Raw genomic sequence first — 13,816 nt, 5'->3', positions numbered from 1 at the left:
TCAATATTCGTTCGATAGGCATTTTGTTATCGCATCGACGGAAGACGACAGACGGACGTAAATGGAACAAAATCAAAAGCAATAATGGAAACTTGCGGCTATATTTGCGCTAGCAAGGACTATGAGAATTTCTATATGCGTTGTTCCCTCTGTTCCATTGACTTGGAGGCGTCAAGATGGCAGGAGTTTGTCTCGCATTTCCGAAACCTTCATATCGTGGTGGAATCGCCTCCATCTGAACCAGAAATTGAATCTAAAACGGAGGACCAGGATGCTCCTGTAAATGAAATTCATGTGGAGGTGGTTAGTTTGGAGGAAATTAATGAACTTGAGGAATTAATGAACGAGAATGTTACCTATGCAAATTTGATTGAGACAGATGAAGAAGAGGAGCAAATTCAGGTTGTCGAAATAGACGAACCAAAACAGGAGGAAGACGATGTAAGTGAATTGGAATTTGAGTCAATAGCTGAGGAAGACGAAGAAGAGGATGATGACGAGGATGGCGACTATGAACCAGATGCCGACGCCGATGCCAATCCTGTAACAGATAACTCTCCATTATACAAGGTAAGAAGATTTTCCAAACTGGAATTTAATAATACCTGTCTCTTGGAATTTCTAGTTCAATCCGTCATTCTTTCGCCGTGATCCACGTACTTTGACATTTATTGAGTTATATGAAGCGCATCCGTGTCTTTGGGACTCCGCCCACTCTGACTACAAAGAGACAAGTGTCTGTAAAGTGGCCTACCAGGAAATGATTCGAGACTTGAAGGAAAAGGCGTCTATTATTCTTACTGAACATTCCCTGATTGCAGCCATTAAGAAGCTACACCTGCAGTATAATACAGTGGAGAGGAGAGTACTTTGTGGCCAGATTAAAGACAATTCAGTGGCCTATACCCATTATACCAGTTGCGCCTATCTCAAAGCTAGCATGGATCAGCTAGAAGAGCAGAGAAACGGAAAGATACAGCTCGAATTTTTACAAAAAAATAGACTGACCACAGAACTGATTGATCTTTATGCCGGATTTCCGCAATTATACGATCCCCAGCATAGTGAATTCTCGAATATGAACTCTCGAAAACAAGCCTATGAAAGCATGGCCAACGATTTGACGGTGCCGGAGAATTTGGATATTAATTGCGATGATATCTTTCGGGCGATTCAATGTCTACGAAAATGGTATTATAAGCGTACTAAACAACCCATCAATGCGTCCGAAAAGTTCTATCAGGGCCTGTGCTCTTTCCTGCCGCCGAAACAATTCAAACAGCGATTAGTGTGCGAGATTTGTCAGCATGTCACCTACTCGGATAATGTTCTGCAGGCGCATATTTTTAAGGTGCACAATATTGGTGAATTGCCCTTTAAATGTCAGTTGTGTGATCGAAGTTTCATGGGACGAGGCGAACTAGCTACCCATGTCAAGAGATCCCACATTGGCAAGACACACGAGTGCTCATACTGTGATCGGACTTTTGCTGTACAATCTGATCTGAAGCTTCATATGCGGACACATACCAACACGAAACCTTATATTTGTGAGCATTGTGGCAAAGCTTTTCGACTAAGATCTCAACTAAAGCAGCATGTTACGGCAATTCATACCAAAATTAGGGCTTTCAAGTGTACCATGTGTCCAAAGGACTTTCTCAAGAAGGTTCATCTGGTGGATCACATTAAGAGTCATTTGAATATACGCGATAAGATCTGTACCACCTGTGGCAAAGGTTTCACAAGTTGTCATTCGCTCATTCGACACCGACAAATCCATGCGGAAGTCAAGAAATTTGCATGCAAACTATGCGATTCCCGATTTGCCCAATTCGTTGGACTCAATTCGCACATGAAACGAACACACAACTTGTTACGAAACCCTAAAGCCGATGTAACTGCAGAAGATGGGGAAGATGTGGATATTGAGTAAATTTCAACCAACAAAACAAAGAAATTGTAATTTATTATTTAAGTTTAAAACCTAATTTGTAATTTTCAAAAATATAACTATCAAGTAATAAATCTATCGATTAAAAAACAAATATCGATAACCAGTAAATAACTTTCTGGCAACGCTAATGTGACAACAGCGCAATGTCATAAATAATCAGCTCGAAATCTTAAAAAATTCGGATATATCATAATGGAGGTGTGCGGAAATATAATGGTTAATAATCAATACACGGAGTTCCGTTTAAAATGCCTGTACTGCAGCATTGAGAGCCAACTGCAGGATTGGGAACAATTCATTCACCACGTTCACACCTCGCACTATACGGAGGAAGTCGATGAAGCTGTCGAGGGTGTCGTTTGGAGAGCTGGAGACGATGTCGTCGTAGATACAAAGCTCCAAGAAAAATATGAGTTTCCTATGGACATAATTGAAGAAGACGAGTTCTGGGAACATGATGAAGCAGAAAGGGAATCATTTGTGTTGGAAGAGGCAGACCCTGATGTTGATGAGGCGGCTGAGAATACGATGCAAAAATCAACTATAGAGATTGTACAAAGAGAACCGTCTCTAGGCGAAATGTTGTGCCTCATTGACAAAGAAGCGGTCGATACTGCAGAAAGTGTGAACGATTCGTGGGAGGATAATGGCCCCTTTGATGATTCGGCGGAGAAACACGATATATATCCCACAAAGCTTAAGGCAGGACGTCCGCGTAAGAGATATAAAATTGGACAAGTGTTTAAGGTGAGCGTAAGAGTAACGTAATCTCATCCGATCCTTATTATATAGAAGAACTTTGGATTTCCAGCTTAAAATCAATTTTATACGCCGTAATCCTCGAGTCCTGCATTTAATTGAGGCATACAGAGAGCATCCATGTTTGTACAATCCGTCTGATGACAATTACAAAAACCCTGAAGCACGTAGCCAGGCCTACGAGGTGATGATTAAACGCATGGATGACAAGGCCAATGTTTTGTTCACAGAGTCTGAGTTAAAGAGATGTCTTAATCAATTGCATAGCCAATATATATTAGCTAGCGAGTCAGCAGCCAAGGGAAAACTTGTAGGTCTGGCCGCTCGCCATTATCAGAGATGTGAATTTCTCAAAGCATTGCCATATACCGCACTAAGCGATTTGGACGATGACGAAGATGGCAACGGCGATGGGGCAGAGAACAGCTCGCTCTTAGTGATAAAGCTCAACTTCAAAGAGCCTAATGTTCTGACAACTAAATTTATCCACTCTTATTCTAATCACCCCGAGCTATATGATCCATCGATAACCGAGTTTAATTCAGTTGAAGCACGATCCCAGGCATACCTCAAAATGGCCGAAGACATGGCTCCCTTGGTAAAGGCCAATGAAACGGATGTTTATTTGGCCGTGAATAAATTACGCAAATGGGCATATGAAGGACTGCGTCGTCTCAAGTCCAAGGAGCTGTTCAAGGCATGGTCCAAGCAGGAACTACACCATCTGAAAATGTGCAATTTCTTGCCGCCAAAGGCCGAGGGCCAGGTCTTGTACTGCGATGTCTGCTGTAAACGTTTCTATGGCGACTATATGTTGCGCGTCCACATTTACAAGCAGCACCATATAGGCGAATTGCCCTTCAGTTGTTCGTATTGTCCACGTCGCTTCGATCGTCATAACGACATGGATCGTCACATTTTACGGGCCCACTGCGAGAATGCCCTAAAATGTGAATACTGTGACAAAACATTTGCCATTAACAATGACCTAATGGCCCATCGGGCTTGTCATACGGGTCACAAACCGTATGTTTGCGAAATGTGCGGCAAAAGATTCCGCCTAAAACTTCTTCTGGATTATCACATAAATGGTTTTCATTTAAATTTGCGTCCTTACGTCTGCGATCTGTGCTGCAAAAGTTTTCGCAAGAAATTCGAACTCACCAATCACATCAAGGCACATTTAGATATCAGGGATAAAGTATGTGATAAATGTAATGCTACATTTACCTGCCATTCGGCTTTATCTCGTCATCGCAGAATGGTTCACAAGGCTGCGCCGGCCCTTAAATATGTACTGGAGGAGAACGATTAGAGATGAACACTGTGAACAGACACAGACAAGGTATAGCCTTTCATCCTATAAGAATATCGGCTACAGAGACTTTAAAAAATCCTCATTAAATAATAATATTTAAAATCTTAAGATATAGCTTGATGTTATTCCATTTCGACATTACATGAATCCTTAGAATTAGAAAGCAATGAATGATTATTATATTAAGTTTTCTTTTGTTTTCCAATAAATATCCTTAGTTTGATCCTTAAAACTTGTTTAATTTACTAGTCGGTATTGTAAATGGCCAAAAGTATATAATTAAATCTACAGTTATAAATGATTTAAAATAAAATTCGCGATCTTTATTGCATACTTCAGATAGCAGACCGTGCTAGGACTAAATGCAGAACAATAGTCATACCGATAGTCCTACGGCAAGCTGATTTTATAACATATAAATATATAATCTAATATATGTATATTTTGTTGTATATGGTAAATAAGTTCTTATTTTTTAAACATGTATGTATATATGATCATATAAATATTTTAACAAATGCCAGCATACACACATATACATATAGCAAAATATAATATGAGAATACATTCAAATGGATCGTTATAGAATTATCTATATAATTATTATACTACGAATTATAGTCTCTGTCGTTCGATTATTGCAATCATTAAAAGGCCACATTTCGGCCCTTTTTATACATATGTAGGTATTTAAGTACACTAATTATTAAGTTCTCTTTTTGTTGCTATGCATAGCCAAGTTCATTCTTCATTATTTAGTATCATCATCTGTTTCAAGGTACACAAGGTTCTTCTCAGGTTAGGAATGTTATTACATACATATGTATATGTATAAGTTGAACTTTCATTCTAATTTGCTATGTCTACGGATAATAAATATTGGTTTGTAACCAAAAATAAAAAAAAAAAAAAAAAAATACAGGAACAGAAGGCAAAGGCACAGGAACTCTACGTTTCTAAAACTCTACACTAACATGGATTAATTTCTATAAATAATTATTATATATGAAATTGATATACACAATAAATATCGGCAAAGTGTGTAGTATTTTGAAATGGCAACAATGACAAGCAGATTAATTTAAAGAGATGACAATTGAAATAGAAATAAAGTTGGTTGGTAGATAACTTAGTTAGATTGTTTTATATTTTAGTCAAAAACTCATCTAGATTTAGATGAGAGGGCAGCTCAATATCTTCCAATGAAATTTCGCTATATCTGAATACCACTTTGAAAGGCTGTATAAATTTCTGATCCATGGTGAATTCGTCACTGCTGTTGCTCTTCTGTTTTAGAAAAAAAGGGATATACAACAATTGGAATGATAATTGGACTTTATTAATATTACCATGTCTCTAGCATTCAGCTCTTTGGTTAATTTCTCCAGGAATACATTGGTAATTTCACTCTCGTAATCATCCAGCTTGTAGGACTTCATTACCTTAAGCACCTGAGCCGTGGTTAGCGAAGTGCAGAGATCGACAATGGTTTGCACATCTTCTTCACTCTTGCGCGACTGCAGCAGCTGAGAAACTTGATTCAACGGAGCCAAAGGCTTTAATACATCATTGGACTGTAGGAACAAACGAAGAATTATTAATACAGGTTTAAAGTCTTTTTTATGCACTATCTAACCATCTTTTTATCCCGCACCCAATCCTCAATGCAACCCAAATTATATCGTATAATCATGCCCGTCTCCCACATGCATATATCGCCTCGCAACATCAGACAATTGAGTGCCACGGCGCAAACAAAGTATAATAATTGATGGAATATTTGCTCTGCATAGCAATTATCCAAGCCGAAATGTTGAAATTGCTTATGGAAATGCTCTAATTGGCCAATCAATTGCTTCCAGGCTGGCACATTACCATCCGGCGAGGATGCTGCAGCAGCTGCTGCACCTATAGAAGTGGTACGACTTCGCATGCCATGAGCCGCATGTCGTCCACGTTGAATCTCATCGTTATTTAGAATGGCTGGCACAATTTTTGCATCCATCAAACCCTGAATTTGTATGATCAATGCTTGGTATAAATTCACAATTAAATCCAAAATCACGCGACGATATTCATAGAGATTGAAATTCTTCAGCTGCTGTTGATTCTGTTTCTCTGTGTTGAATTTGACATATTCATCCACATCGCCATATTGTTTCAATAGATTTAACAATCTGTAACACAACGCCAATAATCAGAGAAAGAGACTTGAAGGAAAAGCATATTATCGCTTACGTTATTGAATTGACCAGCCAGATGACACGATTCTCAATAGGATGCGGGGTACGATGCATTTTCTTAATTTGTATGACAAATTTACTCAGCAACTCACGCACATCCTCGTCGGCATTAGTAAGATCGGTATAACTGAAAGAAACTAATTCATTAATTTTCTTTTCTTTTAGATTAGACAGGAATTTATCTTACCGTATGCACATAAAGATCAGATAAGCTGGAAATCCTGGCAACAACCCCACTACTGTACGCGGTGTCATATTGCTTAGTAAACGTTGCAATATTTTATCGAGATCACTGCTATGGAATTTCATGAGACCCTGTGGATTTTGAGACTTTTGCTTGGTGACATTGGCACCGACATCAACATCCTTTGAATTGTTGTTCGAGGATCTGCTACGACTCATTTCCTCTTCGAGTTTATGCTCCAGCTGGCCATCATCTTGTCTATATGCCTTCAACTTGGCATTGGCCAGCTTAAGTTCCTCCTGAGCCAGCAGATATTGGGAAATGGCCTTCTTCAATTCACGTCGCAGATAACGATCATTTTGCTTCAGAGTCTCTACTGTGGCATTTTCAAATTCATCAATGCTCTCGAAAATAACCGTTTGGAGTTCTTGTCGCTCGGTATTCAAACGTTCAATTTCTTGGGTCATCTCTACCAGCTTGCTATTGTGCTCTTCGGTGATGGCTTTTAGTTCCGATTCCAATTGTCTGCCAAAACAAAGAAATTTAAGTCTTTATTTTGGGAAAAAATTTAATTATTCAGCTCACCTGTTGACCAATTTCTGAGATTGGAAGGCTTCAAGAAGTTCATGCACATCATTGCCACGCAATTGCAAGCTATCCGGTTCAAAGGAACGCAACGTTTGGTTTTGTTGCAACAGCACTGCCTTCAACTGAATGCATTCCTCGCGACGTCTACGGACCTCTTCCTGAAGTGCAGCATGTTGAGCTGTAATTACACACAAAAACACAGAGGGAAAAACACAGGGCGTGATGGGGGATAACCAAAAGGCGGGCGGAAGGAAAGGAGAATTAGTTATGTATGAGTATTACGGCAGTTAAGTTCATCCCATTAGGTGTTACCATTGAGCTCGTTGATCTCAACTCCGTGTTTAATACTCGTGCGCAACTGATCATATTCACCGCGTAATTTCTCGTTCTCAACTTCCAACTCGGAAACGCTAAGGTGGTTAGGTGAAGTCAAGTCAAGCGAAGTGAGGCGTGTGTGTAAGTAAGCAGTGTCATATACGAAGAGAGTAAAGCGTTTGGAATTCAAGTGTTTTTTTGGTCGATCGTCTCGACGACTCGTAACATTTTTTGTTAAAACTACTTACCGGAAGGAATCTTCGGTGGGTTTATTACGGCTAGCCAACTTTAGATACTGCTCTTGCAGATACTTGTGCTTTAGCTTCTCCTCCTCCAGTATGGAGCGTAGCTTCATCACTATGCTAGTGGTATCGATGAATGAGTCTGTTGAGAAAAAAAATAAAACAAAGAAACTGTTAGCGATCCGATACAAACAATATATCTAAAATTAGAAAGTTCAAGGAATGCAACCGTCTTAACATATAAGGGTATCCAATGAACAAAAAAAAAATTCTTAAACCAAAGTGACTACTTAATAAACATAATGCCCCTTGAAACTCGACCTTAAATCCGTTACGGATATTCGGTTTTGTTCACAGAGATCGAACATTACAATAGAAATTGCAAAATTTCTTTTTAAACAAAGTCTGCCGTTTCCCTAATGTAAGTAAATTCAATAATTTTTTTTTCATGCTTATACATTTATCTATTATAACTAACATGATATCGGCAAACCGATATGAATAAATAAATAAATACTATAACGTAGCCTATATATAAAAAGGGCAACTCCACGGGTATACGAAAATTAAGCACATCTACCATAACTGAAATACGTTTCGATTGCATTCCCTGAACATCCCCTTGAGCATCGCCGCCGCCGCCTTTGCTGATGCAGTTATTATCATCACTATGATCATCACCACTACAAAGCCACTTGCCACTTTTGTTGAGTAGATCGGGGGGCCGATTGATGTCTAGTGTATTCTTGGCCGAGGCATAGCCCACATCCTCTTCATTTTGACTGGAAGCATTGCTAACAGAACGCGTGCGATGAGAGTAATTGCTGACGCCGCCAGCAAAACGACTTAGCTCCTCTTTGAGTATATAGTTTTCATTCTCGATCACCTCCTTGTCTTTAATGGCCCGTTGATAGGCTTCGTTTAATTCTTTATTGTCAATTTCGGTCAGCAGACGCTCCTTTTGGTCATGCTGACTGGCCTCAACGTTTTTAGCCATTTCAATCATTTCGTCAATTTGTTTCCGTAATTCCTCATTCTCTAGACGCCACAATTGCTTCTGGCCAAGCCACTCCTCCTGAGCATGGCCATTTTCCTCAAGCAATTGCATTTTCTCATCACGTTCCGATTCCAATTGCTTATTCAGGGCACCAATTAGCATATCCTTGTCCATGCAAGCTATCTTTACATTCTTCAATTCTCCCTCCAAATTCTTCTTAAGCTCCAATTTCATTCTGCAAAAGAACAAAGAAGTAATCATTATTACGAACAAGTTTCCACTGAATGGGGCACACTGACTTCAGGACACTTATCTCGCTGGTCTTGTGCTTCAGATTGCTATTGTCACGATTCAGTTCATCGATACGCTGTTGCATGGAAATGATCTTGTTCTCCAGGCCCATGTATTTGTTCTCCATATGCGAAATTGTCTTGGCCTCGGCCTTCATGCGCTTGAATTTGCGACGAGCCAGAAAACGTCGAACTGCTGACTGGCAAATGACAATATTTCGTCGTTTCTGCTGATACGCTCGACGGGCCAAGACACCACGGACAAATCTCTGTATTTGAACAGCCCTGTAGTGATCTCGCAAGGCAAAGAACTTGATACGGGCCAACATGCCACGGGCATAGGTCTGTATACCAAAGATTGAGTGCCGCAGACGAAGATATCGTCGACGACATAGCCAACCTTTGGCATATTTGGAGAGTATCAAAGCTGCGCGCACTTCACGCATTTTCTGGGCACGTTGGCGGGCCAAATAACCACGAGCATAGCGCTGCAGACCGTTGATAACACGTTGCAGACGCAGGAAACGCCGACGATGTATGAAACGACGCACCACCGACTGAACAATCGTGATATATCGTTTACGCAAATTGGCCCGCACCTGCTCCAGATAGGCCACCTGCCCGGCTCTAAAGAATATCTGTTTATTACCAAAGCGATATTTATCCTCATCCTGAATCCATTTCAGTACAATATTACAACACGATTGCTTCATGTCATTCTTGTCAATTTTCGAACGATGCGCTAAAAGCTGATAGCGGACATAGAAATCCGGATAAATCCAACGCGAGGGAAAGCCAGCGGCAGAGATGCGAACCGTTTCCAGCACACCGCATGCCCTCAATTGTTGTATTATTTTAGCCGTATCCCATTTATAGGCAATTTTCTCATCATTGGGCTGTGTTCAAGAAAAATTGAGAATGAAAATAAATGGAAGTACTAAATGTAATTCACACGGACTTACCTTGATGCAGCGCACATAATGCGGCGTTGTAGAATGTAAAGTAGTGATCAATGAAGTCAAACTCTCTTGGAATTGGGAACCAACCGTTTTCCTATGCTGTTTTGATGGCACCACCTAACAGAGTGGATATATTAATTAATCTTCAAAAAAAAAATTAATGAGTTAATAAATATATTAGAAGCCTAACTTTGGTTATTCCAAAGTTTTAATATCCTTGCAAATAATCATTAGCTGAGACAAATCACATAGCCATTTTATAGACATACTAGGAAACATTTGACAGACTGATGATTCAAATTGAGATCCTATTTTGATTTAACATATTAATTTCATGCACTTTACAGAAACTTATTTGATAAGCTTTTTCCCTACATTTTAATTGACAAGAATACATACAAAAACAAATTATTGCAAGGATATAGAAGGATAAGCATAATATAGCATATAAGGTAACTAACTCTTCGCCGTGTCTCATTGAGTTGCTGGGTAAATGGATAATGTTGTTGTTGTTGGTGAGGGTTTGTTTGTTGGCCAGACGAGCGAGTGACAGTACAAAGGCGACAGAACGTATGGAATATACAAAATTAGCAATAGATACAACAATTACATATGAACACATAATCACAATAAGCATCTCAATAACAAAATTTTTAGGACCATTGAATTGGATGATTGGAAGCAAACCTGTTTACGTCCAGCACTGATCACCACACGACCTCCTAATGTAGACGATTTAGAGGCATCAACACTTAAAGTGTCAACCTCTTCCAGCTCCATAACCTGCTTGCATAACAACATATTAGATACTGCCAAGACATTCGTTAGTTCCTTGGAGACAGTGTCACGATTCTTTTCAAAAAGCCATTAACATCGTATTCCACAGTATCGGAGAAATGTTTAATGAAAAAGCCTTAGAAAAAGAAGAGGGATATAATTATAAATGAAAATAAAGACTTAAATCACTTTACTTGTAGTTCCAAAACGTGGCTTTTCGAAATGTGGAAACTTTTGGCACTTTTCAATGAGTTTTCCGGCCCAACTCTCGTCTGAGCCTTTTGGCATCTGTTGAAATATAAAAGAAAAAGAGTTTATTTAGATGAATACAATTTAAAATCTTTATATACTCACTCTGCATTCCTCATCTAACAAATCAAGCACTCCCAGTCGCAATTCAATAAGATCTATGCAGGGTTGATTATCATAGAAATCAATCATGGTCCAGGTTATGCCCTCCTTAAGGTATTCCTCTTGCTCCAGCTTGAAGACATGCTGATTGAACTGCTGCTGGAGTTTCTCGTTTGCATAGTTTATGCAAAACTGTTCAAACGAGTTCACCTCGAATGTTTCGAAGCCGTAGATATCGAGCACACCAATGAAGCTGCACTGTTTGCTACCGTTATTGAGACTCTTGTTAAGCACACCGACAATATATTGAAAGAGCTTGGCATAGATATGCTTCGCCAAAGCATCACGTGCCGCTTCGGCAGCCTCAATATTGTTCGGTATCAGCACATATTCATTGACCGACTCTATCTTACGCATCAAAAGCCAGCGACGCAGATCATCCGAATTGATTTTTAACAAATCTCCTGTTATTTGTAAATTCAAATCGTTTTGCTACAGCGGAAAAAAAGACACAAAATTTAATGGCAAACTAAATAGACTTGAATTCTTTTCATTTCTTACAAAAATCTCACAAGATTCAGTGTCAATTTCTTCGCTGCCTTCCGTATATTTGTTGGAAACCTTAATGTTTCCCAGATGCAGAATGCCGGCAAGTATTTTTACAATGTCAGCGATTTGGGAAATGGAGAAACCTAAAACACTCATGGCCTGTACTGTTTCATTGAATTGATCAGCATCCGAGATGCGTTCAATATCCGGAGCACCACCCATATTCAAGAAACGAAACTTATCCTGATGATCTGCAAAAAAAACGAAAAGATATAGAAATGCAAAGGATCCTCTTGAATAAACCTTACCCAGCACCAGTTCGGGATACTTAGCTCTGGCTGCGCATAACTGGTAGAAAATATGATAATTGCGTTCACCCTGCGCCTGATAGACCACACGACTCTTCTCCAAAAGATATGTGTGCATAGTAGCTCCCTGAAGGTACATAACGCCCATATGATTGCGAAAGAGAAGTTTCGTGAATTTTCCAAATCGTGAACTGTTGTCATTACGTGTTGTCTTTGCATTGCCAAATGCCTCCATAATGGGCGAAGATGCCAGCACCTTGCGCTCCACTTGCGTCTCTGATTCAGAACCTCCGACAGCGGCAAAATATCGCATGGCATATTTGGCGGACACGGTTTTGCCAGCTCCTGATTCGCCGCTAACAATGATGCTCAGGTTACAATTCTCACGCTCTAGTTTAGTGTATGCCTCCTCAGCAAGGGCAAAAATGTGTGGCTCCAATTCGCCCATGGCATGACCGCGATAGGCCCGGATAATACTCGGGCCGTACAATGGCATCTCGGCATATGGATTGATGGCCACCAGAATAATGCCGCAGTAGGTATAAATAATCTGACGCTCACAGAAACGCACACGCAGATTATACAGGACGCCCGGCTCATGGAGGTATGAAAGAGTGGTGAGATCATTCTGACCCACCAGAATTGCGGGATTTCTGAGGGGAGGCAAATTGCTGCCATCTGCCTTTAGTTTCACCTCTTGCAGGCTGCCGGATTCGGTACATATTTTAAGAAAACCGGCTCCCTTTCTATAGCTCTCCTCTAAAGTGGCACTCTCCCATACTTGTTCTGCATGTGGGACCCAGATTTTGGCGCCCTATGGAGAAAGAAAAATAATATTACAGTAAAATTCAAATCTTAGTCATCCCCATACAGTTGGACGGCTTATCAGAACAACGCTTCTTCTGATAAGACACTGCTGCGGCCGAATGATTCACTGCCAAAAATGGCATATGCAGGTGACATCAATAATTACCCCATTAAATCAAGAACGGGGTCACAAAACAAAGACACTATATAGACCATGGCTTTGTATGGATTTTTTAATTAATGACGTTTGAGATTCTTATAATTAGATTGAACCAAAAACGATTTAGTTGATCTACTGCGTGAAGAAATTATTAAAATTACTGAATATTGATAAACTGTCTAATTAGTTGCAAGTGTTAGTGCAATACTAATTCATCGATGACGTAAAGGATCCAAATAGCTTTGCTATCTTCTGTCTTGGCAACCTGTCAAACACGCACTCATACACACACACATACATATACATAAAGACAACACATAAACGCTGAGAGAATGAGACCCGCTTTTAACACTATTGGCGGGCGCCCTCCATTCTCCCACCAACCAAGCAAACAACATCTGACTGTCTCTTCTTGCCAACAATGCACTTGTATGGCATCCGATAATAATAATTATTATAAGGGCCAAATACCTTAGCATATAACATCTCCTCGCTAGACATAATGATGTGATGATGATGGTCCACTTTACACTACTGCTCCTGCTGTCTCCTACTATCTCTTACGATCTCTACACAAAAAACCCGTTACGTTGGGCTTCCTTCCTCTTCCTTTCCGAAGGTTTTGTTTTCCTTGTGATTCGCCAAACACTGCTCTTTTTTTTTTTTTTTTTGGTAATGTTTCACTCGATGTACATTGTTTTAACTTTAATTTTGGTTTTTGGAGCCGAAAAGTATAGAATAAAATTAAATATTGCAATTTTTTTTGGATAAGATAAAATCTACATTACATTGGTGCTTATTTCGTTTTTACTAAGTGCTAAAATGAAAGAACTTTTATTTATTATGGCCTGCCTCTCTCTTCCTCTCACTACTGACTTTGGCTGTTTTTTTGTAGGGTTGCCTAGGGCCTACAGTTCTGACCAACTTCTTGGTTCTTAAATTTTAATCAATTATAAAATGAGCTTAAGGTGTGTTGGCGGTTGGTCTTTTGGATTTTATGCATCTTACCAAA

General features: G+C 39.7%; 3 protein-coding genes across 3 annotated transcripts; 2 read left to right on the top strand and 1 right to left on the bottom strand.

The window, feature by feature from the left end:
• The first annotated feature begins 9 nt into the window (after positions 1-9).
• On the top strand, positions 10-2,048 carry LOC137577854 (uncharacterized). Its single transcript, XM_068291412.1, has 2 exons — positions 10-570; positions 626-2,048. The coding sequence occupies exons 1-2, from the start codon at positions 85-87 to the stop codon at positions 1,934-1,936; spliced, it is 1,797 nt and encodes a 598-aa protein (XP_068147513.1). The 5' UTR covers positions 10-84; the 3' UTR covers positions 1,937-2,048.
• Positions 2,049-2,085: 37 nt separating this feature from the next.
• LOC137577755 (uncharacterized) lies at positions 2,086-4,266 on the top strand. The gene is made up of 2 exons (XM_068291307.1): positions 2,086-2,704; positions 2,769-4,266. Exons 1-2 carry the CDS (start codon positions 2,150-2,152, stop codon positions 4,029-4,031), a joined length of 1,818 nt encoding a protein of 605 aa, XP_068147408.1. The 5' UTR covers positions 2,086-2,149; the 3' UTR covers positions 4,032-4,266.
• Positions 4,267-4,332: 66 nt separating this feature from the next.
• Positions 4,333-13,726, bottom strand: didum (dilute class unconventional myosin). The gene is given in 20 exon segments (XM_068291305.1): positions 4,333-5,321; positions 5,384-5,608; positions 5,671-6,211; positions 6,273-6,404; positions 6,465-6,986; positions 7,047-7,227; positions 7,362-7,459; positions 7,613-7,748; positions 8,306-8,838; positions 8,903-9,789; positions 9,856-9,969; positions 10,314-10,337; positions 10,540-10,712; positions 10,715-10,765; positions 10,824-10,917; positions 10,984-11,472; positions 11,542-11,780; positions 11,838-12,651; positions 13,276-13,507; positions 13,593-13,726. Coding segments are annotated over 19 exon segments (5,427 nt in total). The 5' UTR covers positions 13,306-13,507; positions 13,593-13,726; the 3' UTR covers positions 4,333-5,177.
• Positions 13,727-13,816: the final 90 nt, after the last annotated feature.

Source organism: Drosophila tropicalis, unplaced genomic scaffold, assembly GCF_018151085.1.
Source record: "Drosophila tropicalis isolate 14030-0801.00 unplaced genomic scaffold, ASM1815108v1 contig_593, whole genome shotgun sequence".
Taxonomy (NCBI): domain Eukaryota; kingdom Metazoa; phylum Arthropoda; class Insecta; order Diptera; family Drosophilidae; genus Drosophila; species Drosophila tropicalis.
The sequence above is the reverse complement of the archived record's forward strand: the minus strand, read 5'-3'. Positions and strand labels throughout refer to the sequence as shown.

Bases quoted from the DNA above. Each gene is read 5' to 3' on its own strand.
- LOC137577854 (XM_068291412.1), top strand. From the start codon at position 85: ATGGAAACTTGCGGCTATATTTGCGCTAGCAAGGACTATGAGAATTTC. The intron at 571-625 runs GTAAGAAGATTT...TGGAATTTCTAG, and splicing joins ATAACTCTCCATTATACAAG to TTCAATCCGTCATTCTTTCG.
- LOC137577755 (XM_068291307.1), top strand. From the start codon at position 2,150: ATGGAGGTGTGCGGAAATATAATGGTTAATAATCAATACACGGAGTTC. The intron at 2,705-2,768 runs GTGAGCGTAAGA...TTGGATTTCCAG, and splicing joins AAATTGGACAAGTGTTTAAG to CTTAAAATCAATTTTATACG.